We start from the raw sequence: 27,989 nt of genomic DNA, 5'->3' as shown, positions 1-27,989 counted from the left end.
ATTTATATCATGAGGAGAATGAAATAAGTTGTTGTATATTTTATCTTTTAATCAAAGTAGAATTACTTGTAGATAATCTCCCAACACATTCATAAATCTAGATTTAAGTCCTTAGAAAACTCTTTAATTTTCACACAATTTCAAAGATGACAAGTTGTAAGTTATGAATATTATTTTGCAGTCTACTCTGAAGACAGATCAAAGCCCATCTGTGCCTGTTGGAGGTACCCACTGAGACTATACGGTGTTTGTTGAACATATATTAGACTGTGAAGTTCATTTGTCCTCCCTCCCCAGAGTTACCTGGTAGCTTGGTCCAATGTTGATGCATCTTATGTAAGTTCCTTAGAGACTTCAGGACCCTACGTGGACCCTTGGGTTCTTTACATAGCTCCATGAACATTTCCAGGTTTGATATTATTGATCCCTTTTGTATTCAAGGATAGAAAATCTTTCATTGTTTATTGTTTTGGCTGCAGTATATAATGTGGCTTAGCCCATGTCTACAACTATGCCTGGATCATCTGGATTTTCAAAATTCACTCATGACGTAGATTTAGTTCCATTCAATGTCATTCACAAAAGAAGTAAGACAGATAGTTTAGTATTCATAACCTCTCAATTAGAAATATAACCCAAATACTTCTCTGTTTCTATGAAAAGGAAAGACCTTTAAACAAATAAGTTATAATATTTTAAATTTTGTCAATAAAACTAAACAAAATTGGGGCTGAGTATGTAACGGTGGTAGACAACACACTTGGTAGGAGTGAGGCTCTAAGTTGAATTCCCAATGCCACAAAAAAAGGAAAATAGATAAACAAATAGCAACTAACTTGTTTTCACAAGAAGATTATTTGTGGTGGTGAGGATTAAGCTCAGGGCTTTATGCATACCAAACACATGCTCTGACCACTTGGCTACAGCTTCAGCCCCATAAGGACAGACATTTTTGATACTTACATAACTTATAAACTGAGAAGACACTTACGTATAAACTGATGGTGAACTGTATGCTGGTATGTAAGCCAACCAGGCCCTGGGAAATGATGACAAAAACCAGTTCTGTGGAACATGTACCAGTTTCTATGGTTTAGACAAACTCATAACTGACAACTGACAGATGTTTTTACTGAAGTTTTCCATCAAAGGAATATTTATGCTGGAATCTCTAACTCTCCACACATACATGCCATGCTGTTCAAATGCACATGCTTTGGTTGTTTGGCTTAGTACGTCAAGGGGCCTGTGAAGAACTGTTTGTCTCCCAGGACAGGATGTAGGGCAAAGTCTTTGGAAGGATGACACAAGTAGGAAGAGAGAATGCAACCTCAGGCAATCTGGCTTGTTCTTAAAAGACACTGAATTAGAATTTTTAAAAAATCAGTTTTGACAGTAACAGAGATTCCAACAAGTGTAATGGGTCCTTCAGAGGGATCGTGGCTGTGGTGACCTCCACTGAATGAAAGTCATTATAAGTCCAGTGCTTGTCACAAGGCAGATGCATCCAGCTTGGGTGCCTGTAGAGCAGTCATCCATGAAAGCGACAACATCCAGTCCTTCAGCTGCGTCTCTGTCACCACACAAGAAGTCACAGGACTATGAGGCTTTCTTTAGCATTAACACAATCTGGGAAAATTTTAGTCTCTGTGCGATATCCAGTGAACTCTCACCATGCTGCAGAAAAGAGAAATCATTTACTTCCAGGAAAGACAAATGTCAATGAGGACTAGTCAGCAGTTTAGACAGTCAACTCTCAGACTTTGTAGAGGCTTCAAAAAGTCTCCTGTTCAAATAAATTAATAACAAAAAATAAAAAATAAGAGACTGGAAAGCATTCAGTGCCCTACCTGAGCAGCTGAATGAGACCCTGTCTCAAAATTTAAAGAGCAAAAGGGTGTTGGAGATGTAGCCCAGTTGTAGAGCACTTGCCAAACATATTAAATATGCTGTATTTAATCCTAAATATGAAAAGTATTAATATTTTAAATTCAAAAGTAAAACTAGTGCAATCCTTCCTTCCTTCCTTCCTTCCTTAAGAGGAGCAATTAATTTACTGAGACTAACACAGGAGACAGTGAACTTACTTCTACTAAAGGCCCAGATGAGAAGAGCTTGCCCCTTGGAGGACCACAGTTGCTAGGCCCTTACCTTGTTCCTTATCATGGGGTCTGCACGGGCTTTCAGAAGCAGAGGGATGAGAGTCTGGTTTTTCATCTGGCATGCATAATGCAAAGCCGTGTAGCCATACTGAAACACAAAGGACCAATCTGTAGTTCATCAGTCAGGCTGTCCACAGGCTTCAGCACACACTTCTCTAGCAACTATTCACATTTTGTAGTGGACAACTAACCAAGGCCAATCTGCTAGCCATCTATGGGCAGCTGCATTTCTTATATTATGAGCATTTTCTTCTTTTCCTCACTATGTATATGAAAATTCATTAAGTCATTGATATCTTCCCCTTTCTCATTTCTACTCTAAACTAAAATGTGAAACTTATAAAAAGATATTAAACTCACCTTGATTTAAACACAAATAAAATATAACATCAAATAATGTAAGTAATTAATAGAAACAAGAATGAAGTGGACATTTATCACAGGACAATGGTAATACCCACAGAATAAGTTAGGCATCACAAATAGGCGTTCAATTCCTTTTAAATCAAATTTCAACTTGCCCTTTTTGCTAAAATATTGGAAATCTAAAATTTTCTCTAACCAATATAAGAAAATTAAACAACAGGATAACAAAATTTCAGCTGACCCTAAGCATTAGCAGAAGTAAATTTGGAGTAAAAGGTGAAAACGAAACTTCCACTTCCTTATGGAAAGGAGGGAGCTGATGGTGTTTCAGTTATTGTGGCTCTGGCCAACACTGGGGTATTTCTCTGAACTTTGAGCTTATCTCCCTTCCATTTGTGAAAGAGACCTCTCTTCTAGTGACTAGGATCATGACTGCAGCAGCAATTAACATGAGGTGAGTACTGACTACATTCTAATCTCTTCTGAGGACTTCACAGGAATCTGTCCTATAAGGTCAGTACTAATTTCCATTTTACACCTAGGCATGTTGGGCAGGTCTGTAATTCCAGATACTCATGGGTCTGAAGCTGAAGGGTCACAAGATCAAGGCCAGCCTGAGTAATATAACAAAAGGTTGTCTCATAACAACAACAAAACAATTTTAAGGAGGATAGGTATAGCTCAGTGGTAGGGTATTACCTAGCATGTATGATGTTCTGAGTTCAGGCTCCAGTACAATTTGTTTTAATCTCCATTTTATAGATAAGAAAATTGAGCCAGATATATAGTGTTCCAAGCCTACCTAACTAAAAAGTGACGAGATTAAATGTACACATAGACTTTCTACCTAACTTCAGCTGCCAAACTGCTAAGGACAGTATTTTAGTATCATTTTCCATAATCTATCACTACAGTCAAATGCAAAATATTTTAAAATTTTCCTATAATCAACAATATTTTACACTCATGAGTTTAGCCAAACAGAATATCAATAACTTCAAAGTTACCTGACAGCAATGAGAAAAAAGGAAGCAAAACTATGTGTGAACATCTAGAAAAATAAAGCATGTAACTTTGTCAACAGCAAGTATTCTACCCAGGTATATCATTTGAGTAGTATTTCAAAATACAAACATACACAGTCGGTAGCATTAACTTCAACGCCAGCATCAAGGAGCATGCGAACAAGATTCTCATTCTGCTTCGTCTTTGATACCTGTTACAAACAGCAAGAACAAGACAGTGTTTCACAAACATTTTGTACATCTTGCTTGGAACTGCTCCAATCAACTGGCTTCATGTTAATCCTATGCTCCTACTTCTTAACACACACACACACACACACACACACACACACACACACACACACACACACTACAGTATCAGTTAAGGACACAGTACAAATTTTCACACCCAGGAACTTGTTCAGAATGCATATCCACAGGCCTAGCCCCATTTCTACCACATCTTATGAGAGTGACATTAGTTCCTATCTTCCCCTTGCTGGCTCAGAAGTTTTATAAATTCCCATTATTCTGGGGAAAATATCTAAACTCTTGAGTGACCCTAGAGCATACAGCCTTAACCTTTTCACGTGCTCCACTTCCTGGCTCCCCTACTCAAGTTACAATGGATTTTGTTAAATCTTCATTTCCTATCAAGTACCCTCCCTACAGAGAATCATGTCACAGGATATTTCTTCAACTAGAAGTTTTATCTGCCTAGAAAATATGTTTGTGATATTCCCAATCCATGCCCCTTTTCTCCGGCTTTCCCTGGCCTACCTGGCCAGGTGAAATCCCTTTCTTCTAGGCTTTTGTAATGCCCATATCCTCTGTGATTTCCTACAAGTCCACACCATTTGGTAACAACCACCTTCCCATCATGCTGTGACTGATGAGGGCAAAGAATGCCATGATAAACATATGGTGTAGGACAGAAGAAGTAAATTGCATGATCTGAGGCTCCTCAGAAATGTGTTCTCTCTCTCTCTCTAGCCTGTTAAGATTCTGACCACATTATAGTAGGAACCTTCCTCCAACAGCCTGTCACCTGAGGACACAAAGACCTCACCACTCACATAAGCAAAGCCTGGCATTTTCCCCATTCAACTTCTGAAACTCCTCTTAGGTGTCTTCCCCACCATGCTGTACTCCTGTGTCACCTTCTAAATTCTTTCTGCCCTAGCCCTTCTCTGAAATGACTTGGTCCTTTCTAGTCCTTTCTGTGTAATTTGTCTAATGCTACCTATTCCACATGCAGCACAAACTTACAATCCCAGGTCCCACTAAGAGTGTAGGGATGCAGGTACAGCTGGGCTACCGACTACAGTCTGTATCTTTACAGATAGGCCTCCAGCTTCTGAGGCATGTTTGAAAGCAGAGTTGTGTGACAGTGAATTCTGAACAAGCCTTAGTAACCATCTTGGAATGCTTGTTTTCAAAACCTCTAAAATATAAATGAATGTCAGATTCTTCCTGCCCAGAGATTACAAATGTTCAAATACTGTCAGATAAAGATACAGACAATTTTTTCAAAAAGCCTTCAAAGATGTGTGTTCAAATGGTTTGTTCAGAGTGAATTAAAGAATTCATACCACATTCCTTAAATTCTGTATCCTTGAAGTACCTTAGTAGAAAATAGCATTTTTAACTGGCAGAATTTATATGGGAACTTGTGTTAACAGGAATAATTGATATCTATTATCTGCTAGATACATAAAAGAGGTAGCATAATCATTTAACTTGGGTAAGTGATACATTGTTTTAATTATCTCTCAACAGTGGGACTGGTCACCACGGGACTCAGATAAGAAAAAGTGAACAAATCAGTGTAGATTAGTCACCATATTTGAAGAAAACAAAAAACAAGCAAAATAACCTAGTTTGACCTTCTGCTTACGATTCCTACACTACCTACCTATTATTTATTCAAGAAAATCATCCTGCCAAAGACCCATGCAAGGGTGATTCAGTTCCTTGAGGTGAAAGACTGGGACAGAACCTTCAAAAATACCTTCTGTGTTTGTCAGCTTCCAGAGGCTGAGGACTTGGGATTTTTTCCTCCAACTTACCATTATGGTGCATCCTTAAAATTCAGAAACTTGGGGAGAGACAACATAAAACAAAAACCTCAGCCAGTGATTTTAAGACTCTTGTGCTGCTGGGCAGTGGAGGTGAACTACAGCTTCCAGAGTGACCAGATGGTCAACACCTTGTATTTATTCTAGAACGTACTGAGGTGCCGAGACATGGCATTTGATAGGCTGGGAAAAGCAATGCATTTCTACCTACAACATTTCATCTCTGAGAGGTTTGTTGAGACAGGAACCTGCTGTAAGTCAAAAAATACATACACAAAACAAGGGCTTATTTTATTGTCCTTTCTTTCCATCACACTGCCAGGGGAAGCTTGATGAGTCATCCCATGGCCCTCCTGAACATCTGCTCTTTGCCCTAGCAACAGTACTCACCATGAGGAAATATCCGATAAGCAAGACAGGCATTAAAAGGATAATGAGTAGATAATCAAAGAAGGTAAACCTCTTCTTCACAGCATAGTGCAGGCAAGTTCTCTCCTTCTGTAATTAAGAAAAGGATTCTGTAGCTCAAGTTCCATAGGTTTTAGATTACCATACCAAAAGATTTAGTTCATGCACTTTTTTCATTTCTAAGATACCCATTTCAAGTAGTGCAGATTTATTACTGACATTATGCCATATACCTTCAGGTCTCTCAAATACACATATATAGAATTTTAAAATGTAGGACTACACTGCACACTCAAAACCATATTCTGCGTATACATATTCAGCCTAAGTACCTCTTTTTTTTTTTTTTTTTTTTTTTTTTTTTTTTTTTTTTTTTTTTTTTTTTTTTTTTGAGGCAGGGTTTCTCTGTGTAGCTTTGAGCCTTTTCCTGGATCTCGCTCTGTAGACCAGGCTGGCCTCGAACTCACAAAGATCCGCCTGCCTCTGCCTCCCGAGTGCTGGGATTAAAGGCGTGCGCCACCACCGCCCGGCGTAAGTACCTCTTTTATGGTACACAACTGGTTAATTAACTCAGAGTTTTGCTTATCAGAATGTTGAATTTGTACACTATGAAGGAAACGCTAGGGAAGGACCAAAGATAAATGACAGAGATAGGTATACCTATGAACCATCACAGGATAGATCTCCATGCTTGTTTTAGTTTTTGAGATATAATTAGATATAAACATAGGAAGAAAGTTAGTACGAAAAGATACATGGATATAGTTAGCCCTTGTTCATTGGTGATGGAAATGTATTCATTTTGTGGTTTATTGTGCAAAGTTTTAACTACTTGGCAATTCTCCCATGTTTCCTACCACACAAGCAGTACTAAAACACTGCAAAAATTTTAATGCCTTAAATATGTCAGTATTCACCGGGTGATAGACTTAGGCCTTGAGGGGTGGTGGGGAATGTACACCTTCAGGTCCTCATCATTGAAGTAGGACAGAAACATGCACAAATAAGTATAAGGCCTACAGGCCTGCAGTGTTAGCTGGAATACCAACCAAGCTAGTAGGAAAAGAAAATAAGAGAGGTAAGTGATCACTGAGGAGAAGCACTGTTCCAAAGTTATGTCTGATCTCTAAAAAAATAGTCAAGAATATAATGATAGACTTTCAAATTCCATTATCTATCAAATGGAACTCTTCTAACTTCTTTAGTCAAATCTACTAGTTAGACTTTTTAAGCTGTTAAAATTTAAGTCCTACAAATAACATTGCCTAACTACCCTTGTTTACAAAGCCTTGCCAGCAATTCTAAATTTGTTCTTTGCATAAATTTCTATAAATTGACCTCCTGACATAAAAGATATGAATGTGTATCATACGATGCTACCAACTCATGCTATGGTGTAGCGATGATTTAAACTTCCTTCCCAGTCAACATTTGACTTTCTTTTTAATCCTAGCCAATTATCGGACAAAAAAATATGGATTGCTGTGTTTTAATTTTATTTCAACTTGCTTTCCATTGAGCCAATGTTCTGATGTAAATTTCTGAATTAACAGCAGAGCTTTTTGATGTTTTAAGGCTTTTGTCCAGTCCTTATTAAATAATTCTTAAATGTATTCTACAAATATAAAATACTGTCTCAAATAATTAATGTACAACTAATATCTAGGAAAAATAAAAATTAAACATCAAACCATTAAAAATATATGAAAAGCCAAAATGCCTCTGCTAAAACCACTGCTAGTCTACAGTGGGTAACTAAGGTCCTTTCCATGATTTTTATCCCATTAGAGAATCCTACCAAGATAGCTCAGGTATCTGCAAAGCAAAGTTTCTCCCAAGCCTGCTCCTGGGCTGTCAAATTTTTCCCTTCCTCAGCTACCTATAGCATGCTTCTAGAACCCACAGACATCTGATTTCTGACAGAGATGCTCACCACAACCCTGCACACCTACCTCCTCTGCTGTGTTCCAGGAAGGTCCTGTCACTTTACTGAGCTGCTTATCTGTTAAACTCAAGCATGACTTGACTTTAAACTTAGCCAGGCTACAAGCATGACTCAGTGGCAGGACATTTGTCTAGCTTGTGCAAGCCCTAGGTTTCATACTGAAGCACTGGCGGGTCCAGGGAAGACCACCCAAATATACAGTAAATACAAGCAAGAAAATCTGGCAATTATTTTTAATTAAGATTTTTTATTTATGTGTATGAGTGTTTTGTCTGCATGTATGTAAGTGCACTGCATGCAGGTCTGATGCCCGTGGAGGTCAGAAGAGGGTGCCAGATCCCCTGGAGCTAGAGTTAAGGATGGCTGTGTCACCATGTGGGTGTGGAGAACTGAACCTTGGACCTCTGAAGGATCTCTCTAGCCCCTGATTAAACTTTCAATAATGCATTGTTGCTCCTAGTTTTCTGGTCTTTAACTGACTTGGAAGGGACAAGTGGGTCCCTACTAACTATTTCTCACATTGAAAGCACTTGAGTGGGTAAAAGACATTTGTAATTATTGCAAAAGCACTTTGGATATTTACTCAGTACAGTTTGAATGTTGTCTCTACTCAAAGGCAGATGTTAGAAAGTCAGAAAGGGTGCACAGAAACATTCAGAAAGACACCCTCATGCTGTTCTTCCTTGGTTCTGAAGCCTCCAAGACAGCTGATAGTGCTTCCTTAAACACATCCCCAATGAGTCTGTGTGTCTTTCCATAGCCTCTACCTCACCAGCTCCTTTGTCTGCAGCAGGTTTCATAGTAACATGCTTAGGTTCAGCAAGCACACTATAGGATCTTCTGGAGACATTACAACAGGAAGCATCCAAATCTGAATACTGATGACACACAAGAACAGTCCACTAGAATCTCTAGGGAATGAACCAGGGAATTCTGGGTAACAGCTGTCAAAATAGGTGAATGGGGCCAAAAATCTCTCATTTCCATAGAAAAGTAAAATAGAAACTTTACAAGCAGAATGGGAAGGAGTCCAGAGTCCACCCCAGGGAGACGGGTACAGTTAGGGGAGTTCTTGCCTATCAATGAGAGGCAATAAAAACAGAACACTGCTGGACCAGAGCCATAGTGTCTGACAGAGAAGGTCAGAAAAAAATCTATGCTACACTTTCAGTTCTAGACATAAAAATAGAAAGAGAGAGAGAGAGAAAGGAAAGGGAGGAAAGAGACAAAAGTTAGATACGTCGGCAATAGAGGAAGGTGGGGTACTAGAAAAGCCATCTCTGCTGAGCACTCAGGCACCAGGCCAGCAGAACTTCTAGCCTGCTAGGAAGAAAGAACATCAAAACAGTACAGTATTCAGCAGTGTAGAATTAGAGCCAGAGTCTGCAGGGGAACAGAGAAAGGAGTTCTAAGAGCACATCAGACCTTAGGAGGGACCCCCCGGGATCAACAAGCACTAACAAGGGCACCTGTGAAGGACCTCCCACTGATGGCATCAGCTCCCTTAAGGGCACATTTAGGAGTGTGATTGGATCCAGAAGTCCATTAAAAAATACTAAGAGTCCAGGGTGGGTCAACAAGCAGGCAAGTGACCACACTCAAAACCTACACTGTCGTCCAGCTCTCTCTCTCTCTCTCTCTCTCTCTCTCTCTCTCTCTTGACTTTTATTCCTTTTTTATTTGATGTCCAGTGTCAATTTAGCAAGTCAACTAATCAGATCTGTCCTGTTCTGTTCTCATTCTCTCCTGATCTCTCCTCCTCCTCTCCTTTTCTTCTTTTTATTTCTTCTGTTTTTTACAATCAGATCCTTTTCTTTTCTGTTTCATTTTCTTTCTGATAGGTTTTTCCAAAGAACAGTCTGGCCTGATGGGGCCTCCCTGACTCAGCCTTCTGAGAGTTACTATTATTCTAACAAATCTGATGGCATTCCTTTACCTCTTTCTTCCGTTCTGAAGAAAGTAAAAAACAGGAAAAAGCAAAGTGTGGTAGTTTGAATCCAACTGCCTCCATAAACTCATAGGGAGCAGCACTATTAGGAGGTATGGGCTTGTTGCAGGAAGTGTGTCACTAGACAGGGCTTTGAGGCCTCATATATGCTCAAGCCATGCCCAGTATCTCAGTTCACTTCCTGTTGCCTGTGGATCAAAATGCAGGACTCTCAGCTCTTTCTCCAGCACTGTGACTGCCTGCATACCACCATGTCCCACCATAATGATAATGGACGAACCTCTGAACTGTAGACAATCCAATTAAATGCTTTCCTCTATAAGAGTTGCTGTGGTCATGGTGTCTCTTCATAGCAATAGAAACCCTAACTAAGACAGGTCAGAAAGAAACAAAAGTGGATGCATTAGCATTCGAGCATCCTTATCCACCCTCCCCCATCCCTTTTATCCCACCCCTTCCATTTACTGGACTTCTCCCTTCCCTGTGCTTTCCCTACCATCCCAATACTAACTACTAATCTTCCTCTGCTTTCTTCTGTCCCAGCAACACTCACATTAAGCAGTACCTTGGTGCATACAGTACTGCCAGGGTTCCTTTACTTCCTAAAATGATGACCGATCAAGAGGTGATCATTTTCTAAACTGTTGCTGTATTTTCATAATGAGCCTACTGTTTGATAGTGGCTATTTTTCGTAGACAGTATTCTACTCACAGGATAGTGCTGAGGACTGACTATGCTGCCTGAAACAGGGCCTAACTACTGAGCTAGATGCACAGTCTAGCATAGAAAACTGGCACCTCAACAATGTACTTCCTCCTGAAGACTGCAAACACTTCCAGTTAAAAAACACATATGTAAATATGGATGATTAAAAAAAAAAATCACCCAGCATGCAAAGTCTCAATTCAAAACCATGAGAAACATGGAGAATGAAGGCAACATGTCTTCAAAACTTTCTAAACCCACAGTCACAGTCTCTAATGAGGGTGAAGTAGATGAAATCCCAGACAAAGTGAGAAGTGGCTCCACAAAGGTGTCCTCCAACCTCCACACATTACTGAGACACATGTCACTACACACACATCATACACACACACTAATAATTATTAATAATAATAGTAGTAATAATAATAAATAATTTTAACTAATGAAACAAAAAAACAATAAAATGAACTGGTGAAACAAGAATTAATATTTTGAAAAAAAATAAGATTGATAAACCCTAAGTTTCTCTTGATGATGAACTGTAATATGGAAGCAAAATAAACCCTTTCCTCCCCAAATTGTTTTTTGTTAGTGTTTATCACAGAAAACCAAACTAAAATTGGAAACATTATAACAGATATCAATGAAATTTGAAAAAATTATTGGGACATGAAAAATTTGTATTCCACTGAAGTGAAAAAATATAAAAGAAATACAAAAATTTCTGTATGCATACCAAGATTAAACCAAGATGAGGTAAACAAACAGACTTATAATAAGCAATGAACTTGAAGCAGTAATTAAAAAATAAATCTCTAGACCAAAAAAGACCTGGCCAAGATGGGCACACTCCTGAATTCTCTTTTTTGTAAAGATTTATTTATTTATGATGCATACAATGTGCTGCTGGCATATATACCTACATGCCAGAAGAGGGCACCAGATCTCATTATAGATGGTTGTGAGCCACCAAAAAGCTTCCAGTGCTCTTAATCTCTGAGCCATCTCTCCAGCCCCCCACACTTCTGAATTCTATCAGATGTTAAGAAAAACAAAGACCAATGCTTCTCAAATTATTCTCTAAAATAGAAACACCAAGATCTTTTTAAAGAAGCCAGTATTACCCTGGTAATTAGACCAGATAATGATACAAAAAAAAAAAAAAAAAAAAAAGATAATTATAGGTCAATCTCACAAATGAACACAGATGGAAAAGTCTTCAACAAAATGCTTGGAAAGTCAATGCAAGCGCAAGTCAAAAAGATTACCCACCATGATTAACTTGGGTTCATTTCAGAGATGGTTCAATATACAGAATAAATCAGCCCAAGGTCAAGAATCACATGGCTACCTCAATAAGTCCATAAAAGACTTTTGACAAAATCCAGGTTCTCTGAATGGTAGAAAGTCCTAAGAACTAGAAACAGAAAGAATGTATCTCAACATAATAAAGTCTACATGCCACAAATCTACAGCCAAAGATGCACTAAATGGGGGAAAACTCAAACCAGATGTAGATGAAGGTACGCACTTTCTCCACTCCTGTGCTGTATGCTTGGAATCTTAGCTAGAGTAATAGAACAAAAGAAGCCATAAAAGGAATATAGACATGAAAGGAACAAGTCAATATCCTTTTTTGCTAATGGTATGATTCCATCTGTAAGAGGCCCTAAAAATTTCAACATCAAACTCTGAAATCTGATGAACACTTTCATTTCAGCAATGTAATAGGGTACAAAATTAACGTGCAAAAATCAGTAGTCTTCCTACCAATCAATGACAAATATGAGAAAAATGTCCTGCTTGCAATTACCTAAAATATATATTTGAATAAACCTAACAAAAGAATTGAGAGGTCCCTGTGTGCTCTTCATGGCCCCAGGGATTCACTCAACTTGGGGGTGAGGGAATGAAGAAGGGACAAATACACATGTGGTATGATCTGTGTGATCTGGGCTCTTGAAAAGAGGAGCCATAACACCCCAGAAACTCAGGGTTTTATCATATACAGTTGAACATGGAAGAAGGGTTATTTCATATGGCTGAACAAGGAGGCAGGTTTAGTTAATCTTGGTAGAAGCAGTCTCTTGTAAGGGAGCAATCAAGTTAGTGGTGGTGGGAGCTGCTGTGTACATTTTCTGTGCACTCTGTCAATATTCACAGTTGGGCTTAAGGAAGGCTTTGACATCCTCCCAAGCCTCACCAGGGGAAGGCTTTGCCACTTCTTTTATACTAAGGCATTGGGGTCTTTGACATGGCCATCCCCACATCAACAATACATATTCACTCTCCTCTCTCCCTGTAGATCTGTAATATGAACTTTAAAACACCAGAAAGGGAAATTGAAAAAGACATCAAGAGCTGGAAAGGTCTCATATGTTCATAGAGTGGAAGAAATAATATTGTGAGCATGATTTTATTATAGAAAACGATTTATATATTCAATGCAATGCCCATCAAAACTCCAATGTCATTATTCACAGAAATAGAAAACAAATCCTAAAGTTGAAATAGAAGCACAAAAGACTCCAGTAGTCAAAGTAATCCTGAGCAAAAAACAATAATGCTGTAGGTTTCACTAAACCTAATTTCAAGTTATCCTACAGAGCCATAGCAACAAAAGTGGTGTACTGGTACGAAAACCAACATGCAGATCAATGGAATAGAAGAGACAGTACAGATCCAAATCCCCACAGCCACAGATACCTGGTTATTGTCCAACATGCCAAAAATACACACTAGAACAAATATGGCCTCTTCAACAAATGGTTCTGGTAAAATTGGACGTCCACATGTAGAAGAATAAAGCTACACCCCTGTCTTCTGCACTGTACAAAAATAAGTCCAAAGAGGACAAATATCTTAATGCAAAAGCGTTCATGTCATAATACCCTGAAACTGCAGTGGTAAAGTAGGGTAAACACTTCAAGATGTAGACATGGGCAAGGACTTTCTGCATAGGATTCTGGTTGTGCGAGAACTAATGACAATAAATGACAAGTGGGACCTCCTGAAATGAAAGCACTTCTGGATGGTAGAGGAAATAATGGGTCAAGTGAAGATGCAGCCTACAAAATGAGACTGAATATTTTTTCTAACTCTACAAGTGACAGAAGATTGATATTTAGAATTCACAAATAACTAAAAAAACGAAATGACAAGAAATCAAACTACTCAGTCAATAAAGGTGCAAGCGAAAAGACAGACCATTCTCAAAAGATGATTTATAAATGTTCAACAAACAAAAAGAAAAGATGAATGTCACTAGGCACAAGAGAAATGCAAATTAAAATGCTATTACTATTCTATCCACCCCTGTCAGCACAGCAGTCCCTAGGAATACAAATAAGTAACAACAAATACTGGCAAGAACGTGAACAAAAGGGAACCCTAATACAGTGTGGGAATGTAACTAGTATTTCCTGCAGCACACTTCACGATAGCTAAGTTATAAAACCAAATGAAATGCCCATCAGCAGAGGAAGAGATGAGCCAAATGTGGTGCATATGCATAATGGAATTTTTTTTAGCCATGAAGGCGAATGAAGTCCTATCATTCACAGGAAAAAGGATGCAACTGGAGATCGTCAAGTGAAGAAGTCAGTCCCAGAGAAACATCCACTCTCTCTCACTGGTGGGCCATACGTTTTATAAAGATACATACAGTGGTGTACAAATATTTGAGATGAAAATAGAAGCAAAACTGTCTTGAGGAACAAGGGAGAGAAACAGGAGAGGAGAGAAAGGAGAAGGTGAGGAGGATGGAGAATATGTTCAAAGCACACAACAGACTGGAGTGAAAATGCTCTCGCGTAACCCAGCACCAGGTACATGAACACATGACAGTGAAAAAGATGTATAAAGAATCCCAACCTATATTAAAACAACAGGTAAAAAGTCTAAACAATGACGGGCACAGTGTTTCCACCCCCAACCCCGGCACGATTTCCATAATACAGAAGAGAGCAAGAAGACAGGCTGGAGGGAGTAGAACAGGAAAAGGAGAAGCTGCCTACAGCCAACACAGTGGACCATCCTCTTCTTCAGAGGCTCAAGGACATTGCTACAAAACATCCCTGCTGGATGAATGCTTTATTTATGCTTTCAGTCTAGCAAAATGCCCATGGGTTGTGTTAGGAAAAGCAGGCTAAAGAGAATCGTGATATTAGAAGCTATAAGAAGATAAAAACGATGTTCACCAATTCCAGCAATTTGAGGAATATCTTCACAATTACATTCTCCCCTCTGTCACGGTCCTCTGGTTCTGTTTGTTTGCTTGCTTTGGTTTATTTATTTATTCTAACTTATTTTATTTGTTCTTCTTTTGGCAGACATCAGATAATATAAGAGAAACTGCATTGCTCATTATAGTCGCACATTCTGTTTTTTTGCTTTATACAAGTGGTTAATATATCTATGTGGATAACGTATTTGGCTAAAGACATAGGCCAGAACGTTGCATGTATTTTTCCAAGTAATGGCTATAGAAATTACATAATGGAAACTATACCATTCTCATTAGACCGTCATCACCCAGCAAACTCACCAAGTTTTTGAGGTTGACATCAGCATTTCTCCTTAAGAGGAAGGAGACAATTCTCAAGTGTCCTCGCCTGCAGGCGCAGATGAGGGGAGTATCTCCATTGAAGCCATCTTGAACATCCACGTAATGGTTGTCCTCTTTTACCCACCGCCACACTTGCCCCAAGTCATTCTGGTAGGCTGCCTGGCAGATGGGCTGAGTCAAGAAGAGCAGAACTGTTCTTAAAATACGGACATGAACCACTGGGGGGGGGGGGGGGGGCGGGGGGGGGGGGGACTGACAGTACTCTAAGTCTACAACACGTCCATGAAGATCTGCTTACATTTTCCAAAAATTGCTTGCCACGTGGAATAGACAAAAGGTAAATGGATGAATGAGTAAATAAATGGGTGAAATACTATGAATCTCATTCATTGAGGAAGTTTTTACTGCAAATTAAAAAGAGATTTTCAGAAAAAGCAAAATCTGGCTAGAGCAGAATTATACATTAGGGAAGGAAAGAGTTCAGGGCAGCAGTAGATGATTTAAAAAAAAAATCACATGTGACTTTCTCTGCAGCGGGTAAAGAAACTTGCCTCCAAGCCTGATGACCTGAGTTCTAACCTAGGAACCCACGAGGAAGAAGCAGAGGACCGACTTCTGGAAGTAGTCCTGTGACCTATACACCTGCACTGTAGCATAGCATGCACACACACACACACACACACACACACACAAACAAATAAGCAAATATAAAAACCAAATGATGGACTCCAGACTCTTCTGCCTTTGGATGCAGATTACCAGTGTCTCTCCAGGGGACTTCTAGGCCCTGGTCTCATCCGGGGCTATATCACTGATTCCCTCCTTTTCGCTTTTGTTTGCTGGTGTCAAATTCCTTGAGCTTAGTTGGCGCTGGCATCCCAGGGTCTGCAGCCTACAAGTTGCCATTGTGGGATTTTTTTCAGCCTCTGATTGTGTACACTAATCTAATAAAAATCCCCTTAAAAATTATAGATGCGCCGGGCGGTGGTGGCGCACGCCTTTAATCCCAGCACTCGGGAGGCAGAGCCAGGCGGATCTCTGTGAGTTCGAGGCCAGCCTGGGCTACCAAGCGAGTCCCAGGAAAGGCGCAAAGCTACACAGAGAAACCCTGTCTCGAAAAACCAAAAAAAAAAAAAAAAAAATTATAGATGCATTCTATTGGTTCTGTGCTTCTGGAGTACTAGGTCTGCTCTGGAGAGCCTGGGAGCAGGTGACTTCAAAGGTATATTCTCTTGTTCGATTTTTAAATCATTTTTACAACAGTTTATCTTCTTGTTTATAAATTATCTTCTTGTTATAAATTTCATAATTCTGGACCATATTCCAAATAGGACACCAGCCAACTGGTAATTATTGGCAGTTGTTTCTAATTCCCCAAAGTTCCCACAACTCCCCATTACACCACACCTAGTCCATTTCAACCATCCATGTTGCCTGCCTGGCTCCTACTCCCAAGATTAAATCCCTTTTCTTAGATTCTTTGAAATCTTTATTGAATAAAACTGAAAATAGGAAGACCAGAAGACAGATAATTATATTAAGAGTTACTAAGGGCTTTCTCAGGTAATATTACTTAATTATGGCCTGATCTTCCCTTTGGTCTCTCCTATGCATCCTGTAACCTGAACATACTTTCTATTTTTGAAAAGTAAAGTGATAGAGGCCAGGGGAAGCTCAGTGTTAGAGCTGATGCTGAATGTATGCAAAGCCCTGGGTTCACTTTCTAGCCTGTGTGTGTGTGTGTGTGTGTGTGTGTGTGTGTGTGTGTGTGTGTGTACAAAAATAAACAAGTGTGTACCTCACTGTGATGGTTTGAATGAGAATGGCCCCCATAGGTTCATATATTTGCATGCTTAGTCCCCAGTCGGTGAATGGTTTGGAAGGATTAGGAGGTGTGGCCTTTTGGGAGTAGGTATTGTAGGAATGTGACAGCCAGCCCTAACCTGATGGCACTGTGTAGTTGGCTGCTGTATCCCAGTTAATTAGTGACACTCCCTCCAGAGTGCTCAGACCTGGATAATAATGTATGCATAACTCCCCTGTGATGGCTAGAGAAACGTAATATGGTACCAGGCATCTCTAAGGGTCCTGAAACACCTGTAAGGGCCTCGTGACCTGCAGGTGAGATAAGATAGGATAATGGTGTTCCTGCTGTGAAGTATTTAACCTATTTATCCAGTGGGACTGGGATGAAGTGGTCTTTTTATTACTATACAAATGAGAGAAGTAAACCGATTTTCTTGCTCAGTTGTGGATTTCATAGGTAATTGTAATGTTTACCTTTGATATCCACCTTTATAAACGGTTGGGATTTCTGGCCACTCCCCCAGCTGCATGACCGCTCATGTGCAGTTCAGCAGCCCAGTAAGGGGCCTTATGTCCTCCATAACCTGAGCGCTGCGTGATCACACAATCTGCGCATGCGTGGCGTAGCTCGGTAAGCCTATATGCGCATGTGCAGGGGAATCCATAAGAAGTGGGGCACAGACCCCTCCCCCTCCTTCTCCTTCTCCTCCCCACACCCTCTTTCTCTGCAAGGGTCTCTTCCACAGGCCTGGTCACACTCTCTTCTGTCCCTCCATCCTCCTAATAAAACTCTGCTCTGATAATGGGTTTTGTCATGCCTCGTGACTTCTCCTTGCAGAGTAAAAGCGCCTCATTAAAACCAACATAAACCCCTCCTTTAGCCCCCTTAGGTATGACATGTTTGGCTCTAAGGCTGTCATCCTTCTGCTAGCAGTAAGAATAAATTCATTTAATATAAATTTGAATTGAGTCTTAGTCTTTGGTCTTTCTCAGGGGATTCAAACTTTCGCAGTGTGGCCTTGTTTCTCTAGCAATGGCTTTGAGTTTTTCTCTCTGCCTGCTGCCTACATATCATGATGTAGCTCTCAGCTACTACCCCAGAGCCGTGATGATGATGGACTGACCCTCTGAAATGGTAAGCAAGCCCCTAATTAAATGCTTTCTTTTATAAGAGTTGTCACAGTCATGGTGTCTCTCCACAGCAATAAAACAGTGACTAGGATAACTCACTATTCTGTATGGTCCAGAGGATTATCTACACTAGCCATAGTTTGGTTTCAAATGAGCCAGTTTACTAAGCAAGTAGTGAAGAAAAGGAAAAGAACAGATATGCAAGCGGCGGGTAGAAGCAGAGTGTAGATAGCAAAAGATTAAGTCTGAGTTCACATCTGAGACGGCTGAAGTGGATGGATTGAAAGAACAAACCAAGGTCACGCCATCAAATCGAAGGCTTGCAAATGTCTAGCAGAAATCGACTGGGGAGGCTGAAGCAGTCAGCTGGGGTTCTCAACTGAGCTTTCTCTCCATTAGTGAGACTCCCATGCTGAACTTCCGGTTTCTGCTTGTTGCCCACCTAGCCGAAGGCATTTTATACCATGGGGACAAACAACTGTAACTTCTGATGGAAATCATTTACCTTCCTTGTCCTCAAGGACATGATCTTTTATCCTTGACCTATTTTGCTGTTCCTTCAGTAACAGCCAGCTAGGCAAACTGTCCCTGGACAAGGGGTCTTGGAGAACACTTAGAGACTAACACGCTTGAAATGTGGGAGGGGCGACCCCCACTTCCGGGGCCAGCTCCTCAATGAGCTTAAACAGCAGAGGTTGTTTTCCAGAATAATGTATATCACACTCCCTAAATCGAAACCCACAAGTAATTTCAAGCGTGAGCTAACAACTGAAAAGATTCCCTGCTGTTTTGCACTGTTTCCAGTAGGGGGCAGCTCGGCGTCAGAAAAGCACACAGCAGGGGAAGAGAATTCCATCAGAGAAGTGGTAGTGGCCTGTCAGTGTCTACAAGTGCTCTACAGTGTGGAAGGGTGGCTACAATTTGAAACAATTTGTTATATATTTTATAAGCAAACAGAAAAGAGGGGTTCAGAGGTTCCCAACATGAAGAAATGATAAATGTTTAAAGCGATGACATAGACACTCTGATTTTGTCAATGTACATTGCACAAGAGTCAAATTATTCCATTGTACTTCTTAAATGTGCAGTTTATATTAGATAAAAGATTTAAATTAGAAAAAAAATCTGATAAAGTAGAAAGTAAACAAGAAGACGGTATCCATTTGGGCAGAAAGAAAGGCTGTTTTGGATTATTGAAGGTCATGGAACCTAGAGGCACTTTAGATTAGAGTAGTCCCACCTGGAAAATTACCTCTCAAACTCTGCAATTTCCCTGTATGCCCAGCACCAGCTCTCCTTCGGGGCTCATTCCCCTGTTCAGATCCTCACTGCTCTCTACCCATGACTCTGTTATCTCTCTCTGTCTCATCTATCCAGTCTCCAGCTCACCCTCCCAACCCAGTAGCTGCTCATCACATCCCTGCTGAAGACGCTCCTCCATGGCCAGTCAGGATGCTGTCCTTAAGTAGACACAGCTGCTTCTCAATTCTCATAAATCCTGTCTAACTACTTTTCCTACCGATCCCTTAGCTTCACCTTTGGTCCAAGTTAATCAATCCTGTTTGCTATGGTTTAAATGTATCCTTCAATTTTCTGTATCAGAGATTTGATCCCCAGTGTGGTAGTTTGAATGCAATTGGCCCCCATCACCTCATAGTGAGTGGCACTATTAGGAGGTGTGGTTTTGTTGGGGTGGATTTGGCCTTGTTGGAGGAAGTATGTCACTGTGGGGCAGGCTTTAAGAGTTCCTATACTCAGGATACCACTGAGTGTCTCTGTCGACTTCCTGTTGCCTGCAAGATGTAGGACTCTCAGCTATTTCTCCAGCACCACATCTGCCTGCATGCAGTCATGCTCCCCCACCATGATGATAAAGGATTGAATCTCTGAAATTGTAAGCAAGCCACCCCAATTAAATGTTTTTCCATTATATGTGTTGCTGTGGTCATGGTGTCTCTTCACAGCAATAAAAACCCCAAGACGCCCAGTATGGTGATGCTGAGTGGTGGGCACAAATATCAGGTTTTTGGATCGAGATGACATGACTCTGATGTCAATAACAACGAATGCATTCCTTATTTTGGCAGTGGGCTTTTTATATTTTAAAAGGCTAAGTCTGCTTCTGGTCTGTTCTCTTGCCCACCCTCTCTTTACCTTTCTGCCATGGAACAATGGAACCCTCATCGAGTACTGACTCTCAGCCTTACACTTCTTTCTTTTTTTTAGTGGTGAGCCAATACATTATAAATGATCTGTAATTGTTGTATCACCTAAAAACAGACCATTAGTGTTATTGGCAGTCATCTCCCCAACTAGTTCGCTAGCAACATGAGCGCAATTATTGTTGTCCACACTTTCTCATTGCATTCCAGCACCTAGCACAGGGTGTGACACCTCATGGGCATTCAACATCTACTTCGTGAGTAAATAAATGAATGAGTGAATTCTGAAATGAACAAACATTTATGGAGTACCTCAGCTATTCCCAAAGTCCTCAAAACCACCCTATAAGGTAAGTAATGTTTTTTTTATACTCACTACACACAGGTGAAACTAGGAGAGATTGTTTCCTTATCCCAAGTCATATAGCTCATAAGTGATGGAGACCTGCGTCAAACTGTAGAGCATAACTGTCATTCATTCTACCTCTAGATACTTCTGTCTTAAGTGTTTCTCTGGCTGCAAGACTTGCTGCCAACAGTAAGCTACGGTTTATACCCTCAGGATCCTGATCAGTCTTCTCATGCCACTGACCTGCTAGTGCTTGGCTATATATTCAAATGCTTTCCCCAAACTGACCTAGAATTAGCAATATCTGAGGTAGAAAGAAATGCTGAGTATGGAGGCAACTGCCTGTAATCTCAGGACTCAGGATACAGAAGCAGGAGGAACAAGAGTTGGAAGCCAGACTAGATTCCATAATAAATCTGAGGTCAGCCGAGCTACACAAAGAGACCCTGTCAGGAAACAACAACAACAAAACAAAATAAAACAAAACAAAACAAATCTGTAGAGATACAACCTAACAGCAAAATAGGAAAGTTTCAAGAAAAAGGAAAGCTTTAGAACAATTTAGATGTGATCATTATTATGCAATCATTAGTCTCATATGACAGGGCAGGAACCATCTTTGAACAACTAGAATCAGAGAGAGGAAGTTACAGTAACTTTAGCAGGGAAAACAGTTAGTAAAAGCTAGTGAGTATGTAGCACACAGAGTCCAGCCAGAATTCTGCACATTTTGGTGAGCAACGGTGCTTTCCAGTGATTACAAATACAAGCTTTGGATGTGAAAGTCCTGTGTTCTAATCTTCACTCTCCCACTTAGCAGAGGTGTTATTTGGACAGTTCACCTGGACACTTTAAACACTTGTGCACAGTTTCCTGCATCCACTAACTGTTTCTTCTGCATAATGCTATAAAAAGAATCAAACCTGACTGTGTGGACAAAGCATTTTCTTCAGGGCTGACTCATCTGAAACCCTCAATTAGTGCTAGAAACTTTTCTAATTATTGAAGCATAAGGATCCAATTAAGATGAGCAGGAGTGGTTATGAAATAGGAGATGATTGCTGAAAGAGAGTGCAGAAATAACAGGACAGGGCAAAAATGCATTAGCATGATGACCCAGAAGGAAAATTCTGGCTCCAAGGCCAAAGCTATGGAGAAAGGCCAGATAAACTCAGTAGAGAGAACTGTCGCTCGGCTGAAATATTTTTGCAAGAAAAATCTGAAGTTTGCTCACCACACTTTATTTTAATAGGCATTTGTCATAAGGATATAGACTGGTAAACATAGCTAGGCAAAGGAATAACATTGATGTTTGCCATGATGAATGGGTTAATGACATAGGAGACGGGGTGGAGACAAGGGTAGCAGAGACTCCCGAAACACGGGGCGGGGGAATTAGTGCAACCCTAATGACTAGTGTCATCAAATGTGTGATCACAGTCATAAACGACAGCTGGCTGAGCAGGTGTGGCAGTGTCTTCAGCCAATCTATGGCTGGAGACGGGTGGAGTGAAGGAGCCCAGAGTGGAAGATGGGAAACCTGCCTGTGAGCTGGGAAAATGCTGGTTTACCACCTCAAACATAAATTAGCAATATGGAGAAGGGTGGACGGGAAAGACAGAAACCAGCAGAGGGGATGAGAGCAAAGTTAGACATGTGCTCTAGCAGGAAGAGTGGCGAGAGCAAGGTGCACGTGCTAGGAAACCATGAAGCCAGATTTCAACTACGGGGAAATCCGCTCTGTGCATCTCTTTGAGACGTACCAAAATTAATATTGCCCATAAGTACTAAGAGACTAGGAGTGAGACAGAGTCCCTGGTAGGCAGAAAGGTGGTAGAGCCGAGGTGGCTAAGTAATAAACGTGGCAAATTTCCAAGATGGCTGACTTCCTCCTCACCCTCCTGATCTGAGGCAAAACCCTGACAGCTTAAAACAAGGCCTTGTAGGCCTTTGTCTCCCTCCAGCAGACCCCTTGCTGTGGCCTGGCTCAACCAGTTCAAACCGGATCAGGATTTATTACACAACAGTCGTGGGCGAATCAACCATCCTCAGAGACTTCAGAAAACCCAGCTGTTGAGAAGGGACTGGATTCTTGGCTTCCCAAGCGCCTCCCTCCTCCATCCCCTTCCCCTCCAGGTGAGTCCTCCTCTCCATCATCACCACCACCCCACTCCCGCCCCCCTGCTCTACAGAGGGTCTTTTTCCCTGTCTGCTGCGCATACGCGTATCCTCTCCCCAGTAAATAAGTGCCTTTCTTCAGGAGACTCTGCTGCTGTTTGTGGTGTTTGAGATGGCTCACCCGCCACCTGTTGCACTCTGGATTGCTTCTTGCCTTTTAGTTCTTTAACCAGCAGAGAAAATGCACCCCATCAAGACCCCTAGACTGCTCCAGTACCACACCTTGCCTTTCTTGGAGCAAAGTGCAAAATTCTGGCCAGAATATTTGTCGTTGTCTGTGTGCTTCAGGGGTCCTTCCGTTTGATCAGTTTGCATAATGGAATAAGACAGACACAAAGGGCATGGATCCTTATATGGTGTAGGTAAGCTTTCTTTCCTCTGACAACAATTAGGTTATTCTAAACATTCTATGAATATATGAATATATATTATATATATATATATATATATATATTCCTGTTGGAAAGTTTAAAGTGGAAGCTGGCTCAGAAGGTTTCCCTGGACACAGACGGTTTTGTATTTAATGTAGAGAAGAGTTAAGTGAAGAAAAATTTAAAATGTTCTCTGTGTAAATTTTGAAGTACAACGGGGCTTAGGCTATTCCGGTTTTAGGAAAAACTGTGGGCATTATTTTATATATTCTCATTTGGGGAATGAACAAATCTCTGAAGAATTGGTTGAATTACGGTGGCATATCCCTGGGATCCCATGCAAGCTTTGGTCTACTTCCCCACCCAGCGACAGCCTGTTCCTTCAGCTCAATGCCCTGCAAAGTTTCCCAGGTAACACATGCCTACAAAGAACTAAAAGCATTCCCTGTGACAGATATTGATGCCCCTGACTTGGGCATGTGTGCTTAACTGAAAGTGTCTAAACCTGTAATCTGTCCTTGGTATGTCCTTAGTATGCTGCTTTAAATACTCATGATATCTTTCTTAGCCTTTTTGAAGATTTATACATTCTTTTCAATTTGCTAGCCATAGGGTTTTTACCTATTAAAATGGTTTCTGACCCTGGTGTGGTGCTAATCCCAGCACCACAGAGGCAGAGGCAAGAGGATCTCTGTGAGTTTGAGGACAGCCTGGTCTCCAAAGTGAGTTCCAGGACAGCTAGGGCTGTTACATAGAGAAAAAACAAAAAGAAAAAAGAAAAAATGTTTTTTTGATGACAGAGCTGGAAGAAGAGCTCAGATACCTTGTAAGCACAAAGACTTGAATTCCATCTTCAAAACTTACATCGAAAAAAGCTAAGTATGACACTACTCACTTGTCGGCCCAGTGCTGGGAGGTGAGGTAGCCAGATCTCTGAGTCCCACTGGCTATCCAGCCAAACCTAAACAGCCAGGGCCTGGCCAGTAAAAGCCTATCTCTAAAGATAGTGAACAACTCCTGAGGAACAACACCCAAGGCTGTACTCTGGCCTTCCCATGCACATGCATCATATAACTAACACACACATGCACACACATACACACACACATACACAAACATACACACATATGCACTCACACACACACACATTTACTCACACACACAGGCACACACATACATACACACACTCACACACGCAAATATGATAAGAGATATGACCGATAAACTTTGTCCAAGAAAGAAAATTTGAGTAGTCATACTGAGACAGATTGGGTGCCAAGATAGAGGCCAAAAAGGAAAAGGAAGACTTCTTGTAGATTTTAAGGTCACTGAGGATAACTTTAGAGAACAGAAGAAATGTGAAATTGTGTTTTGAGAATTTAGAAGTAGATTTGGAGTAGCAGAGACAAAACGACACGAAGGTAAAGAAAGCACCATAAGCAAAAGAGTTCAAGAAACTGATCTTTATATATATATATATATATATATATATATATATATATATATATATATAAACCCTGGCCACAAGATACACTGATAGGTGAGGAAGAGGGGAAATACTTGCTCATAGTGTGCCTATGTTATGGTGCTCTGCACAGCTGAAAAACTAACGTACAGAATTAATTAATTGAATCTAAGCTGGTTTTTCTCTTAAACTCATCCACTACTCCTCTCTTTACTGAGAACATTCCAGCTGTTCTGGAATATTCTGTATTCTTAACTGATGTCAGGTCTTCGCTCTTCTTGGGATCTGTAAGGTATCTGGCAGTTTCAGCAACACGGGTCAGCCACAAGAAGGATTCTTGACCACTGCACCTAAGGGACCATTTCCTAGCCCACTTCCAGCGGTATCACCTTGCTTTATTTTTTTGAATTATACTTTTCATTATAGTAAGCGGACATTTTCCCTGCTTCTAGGAGAGTGAAGTAGCCAAGATATTTGTTTGTTTGTTTTGTTTTTAATTTTCAGAGTGTCTGGGTGAGCCAGTCGTGGAGAACACTGCCCTCTGTGAACTCACATCTGCCATCGGGCCACCCTGCTGCTTCCAGGTTACCTGCTCATTATCCTTCTGCCTTTCAGACTGTGCTATTTTCTCCTCAGGCTCATTTCCCAGGAAGCCCTTTAGCGTTCCCTACCACAAAACAAATGCCCAGAACCACAAGTAGCTCCCAGGCCAGGCCCTTTTCCAATGGAGATGGTTGAGTCTCCCTAACTAGACTGTTGCTTTCCTAAAATTAGACTTCTGTAGGGGTGTGTGCCTAGAACATGGGTGAAAATCCCTTCTTAACTAACACACAGACCCACCTGACCTGGCTGAGAAGTAAGGGTTAGGAGAAGAGGTTCAGGTTAAGAAATTAATATAATATGTGAGAATTAGGTCAGTGCTTGAGCTTTGTGATTATAAATCCTAATTAAGTATTGTAGTATCTTAAAGCATGGCTCGGGTTCCATTTGAGAATATTTGGGCATTTGTGGCTGCCTCAAAGATCTGTAGGAGATACTGATGCACAGAAGGGCTGGGAAACCCTGCAAGGTGAGCAGAACAACTTCCGTAATGAAAGTGAGCAGTAACAGCTCGCAGCTTGTAAACTCACACTAGCTGAGGACTACTCAACTGAGTTACATCCCCAGCCCTGGTATCAAATGCAGATTTCTCCCCTGACATCAAAGGGAGATTCTACATATTGAGAAATCATTTGCCAAAAGCAAAAACACCATATTTCTTCAGTGACTAAGATTTCCTCGGTGACTCACGAGCTTCAGATTGCCAATCCTGAAGCAGACTACCGAGAAAAATAACAGGGAAGGGCCTAAAACCTGCCTCCCCTTGCAATACAGCCACAGTATTTGTTTCAACCATACTCCACACTTGAGTTCTGTATTATTGCCTATGAGATTCGTTAGTGGTATTTGTATATGGGTATACTTTAGATTTCATAAAAAATTTCATATTAATATATGTTATCCCAGCCCTATTTCTTTTGCAGTGAACTAAATAAATCTTTCTTTAAAAAAAAAAAAATTCAATAGGAAAGTAAAAAGAAAACTCCAATTTATTATTTTGTCCTTGAGATAGCTGAAAAATTAAACATTTATGTCACTTTGGAAACTATTCTCACTTCTACTTGGAAGTAGTTAAACATGCCTGACCTAGCCTGTACTTGCCTTGACTCAACTGCTTGACAGATCAACACTGAACTGACAGGCAATTACACTGCTTGGGTCTCTGATAGACACTTAAAACCACAGGCTACTCACAGTACTGTTTGAGGGACCATCTACATATACATGGAATTGGAGGGCCAAAATGCATGATCTTAACCTGCATTTGAACGAAATTGGGGTTATCTCCATGCAAATAAGGGTCTGATTAACACCCTCCTTGAGACAGAGTTCTGTCTTTCAAGACGGTAGTGAACTACTCACACCCACCAGAGTTATCTGGCATTCCACTCTTTGAAACTAGTTTTCTGAATCCTACATGAGCTGAATCAGAACTCTGGAGTGGCTGTCCTAGAAACTTCACTATAAACAAATTTCTCTTGCTGACACTTAGATAATTTACCAGAGTGGAACCTCAGTACATTGTATGTTTTGCCATCCTCCTATATGTGTGCCCTCTTCATGAGATCAAAACCACTGAGCAAGACCTTCCCAGAATGGTGAGATGAGCAAACTGTGCATTTAGTCAAGAAACACACACACACTCAAACACCCATGCTCACACAGTCACATTCATGCTCACACATGCACATTTGAAGTAGGTGCCAAACAACTACCTTTCGTACCCGAAGATCAAAATCAAAGAAGTTCCCCTGAACTTGGAGAATGGAATGCAGATTAGCAAGTTAATTGTGTCAGAGAGGGAGTAAGTCATGAATAATAATAATAATAATAATAATAATAATAGTAATAACATCACTGTATCTCTGCTACTCTTGTTCAAACATCACCCTTTGAAACATTACAAATGTATTTGATTCTGGTAAGTGACTTTCAATGTGGGAAAATGTCATGTCTATCAGCTATGAAAAGGAATTAATCAAAATACCAAAGCTGTACTGCCTGTCACCTCTTGTGTATTTGATAATCTGTATTAATGATTACCAGAGGTGAGCTTCCTTTCACATAACAAGCTTAAAGGAGTTCCTTTGTTCGTGGGTTCCATAGAAAAGCCTGCCAATTTTTGGACTTTTAGAAAATCCAGTTAGGTACAACTTTCTCTTGCCCTCCCTCCAGTGTTAACTGAGACACAATATAGCTGCAACTCCATTGTTCAAGGTTTGGATGACCTCTGCAATTAGGATGTCAGAAAATATATATCCCATCATGCTCAACTTAGGTCTAGCTAAAACCTTAGTATTTCAAGCTAACTTGTGCTGAAATATTTAAAAATACTAAACATCCCAGCACAAAGGAACTTCCTGACTTAATACCCACAAGGAAAATTAAACGGAATTGAAAAGAAGACATAATGACAAGGCTAGAAAATTATATGTGAAAAATAGGAGCAATTTTTTAGCCCCTTTGGATTCCTATGTTCAGAAATATGACATACCTCAGAATATAGGATTCCCATGCCGGTCCTTCCTGGGTTTGCTCCCCCTCAACTGTGCAGTAGTGAATCTTCTGGAGGCGTTTTTTAATTAACATTAAATTTCTTCCCGGAAAGAAATGTCCCTGGAAGTCCAAGGCGGTGGCGAGCCCTCTCTTTCCACACCTGGGAGTGCTTTCCCAGCAGTCTGACAGCAACACACCTTGGAGAGAGACTGGCTGATGGAGCCAAGGCATTGGCTTACCAGGTAAT

The 27,989-nt window shown here is 40.6% G+C and overlaps 1 protein-coding gene across 1 annotated transcript; it reads right to left on the bottom strand.

The window, feature by feature from the left end:
- Window positions 1-1,106: 1,106 nt before the first annotated feature.
- Window positions 1,107-27,989, bottom strand: Ankrd22 (ankyrin repeat domain 22). Its single transcript, XM_052713607.1, has 6 exons — window positions 27,741-27,989; window positions 15,164-15,355; window positions 6,001-6,108; window positions 3,667-3,744; window positions 2,152-2,250; window positions 1,107-1,677 (listed from the first exon to the last, which is right to left on the bottom strand). Exons 1-6 carry the CDS (start codon window positions 27,759-27,761, stop codon window positions 1,600-1,602), a joined length of 576 nt encoding a protein of 191 aa, XP_052569567.1. The 5' UTR covers window positions 27,762-27,989; the 3' UTR covers window positions 1,107-1,599.

The sequence above is a fragment of the Peromyscus californicus genome, unplaced genomic scaffold (genome assembly GCF_007827085.1).
Source record: "Peromyscus californicus insignis strain IS unplaced genomic scaffold, ASM782708v3 Scaffold_4__1_contigs__length_199733344, whole genome shotgun sequence".
NCBI lineage: Eukaryota > Metazoa > Chordata > Mammalia > Rodentia > Cricetidae > Peromyscus > Peromyscus californicus.
The sequence above is the reverse complement of the archived record's forward strand: the minus strand, read 5'-3'. Positions and strand labels throughout refer to the sequence as shown.

Excerpts from the sequence above, each read along its gene's own strand:
- Ankrd22 (XM_052713607.1), bottom strand. The coding sequence starts at position 27,761 with ATGGGAATCCTATATTCTGAG. Across the intron at positions 3,745-6,000 it reads TTATCGGATATTTCCTCATG|GTATCAAAGACGAAGCAGAA; the intron begins GTGAGTACTGTT and ends TGTTTGTAACAG. Across the intron at positions 2,251-3,666 it reads AAGTTAATGCTACCGACTGT|TATGGCTACACGGCTTTGCA; the intron begins GTATGTTTGTAT and ends TTTGTGTTTCAG.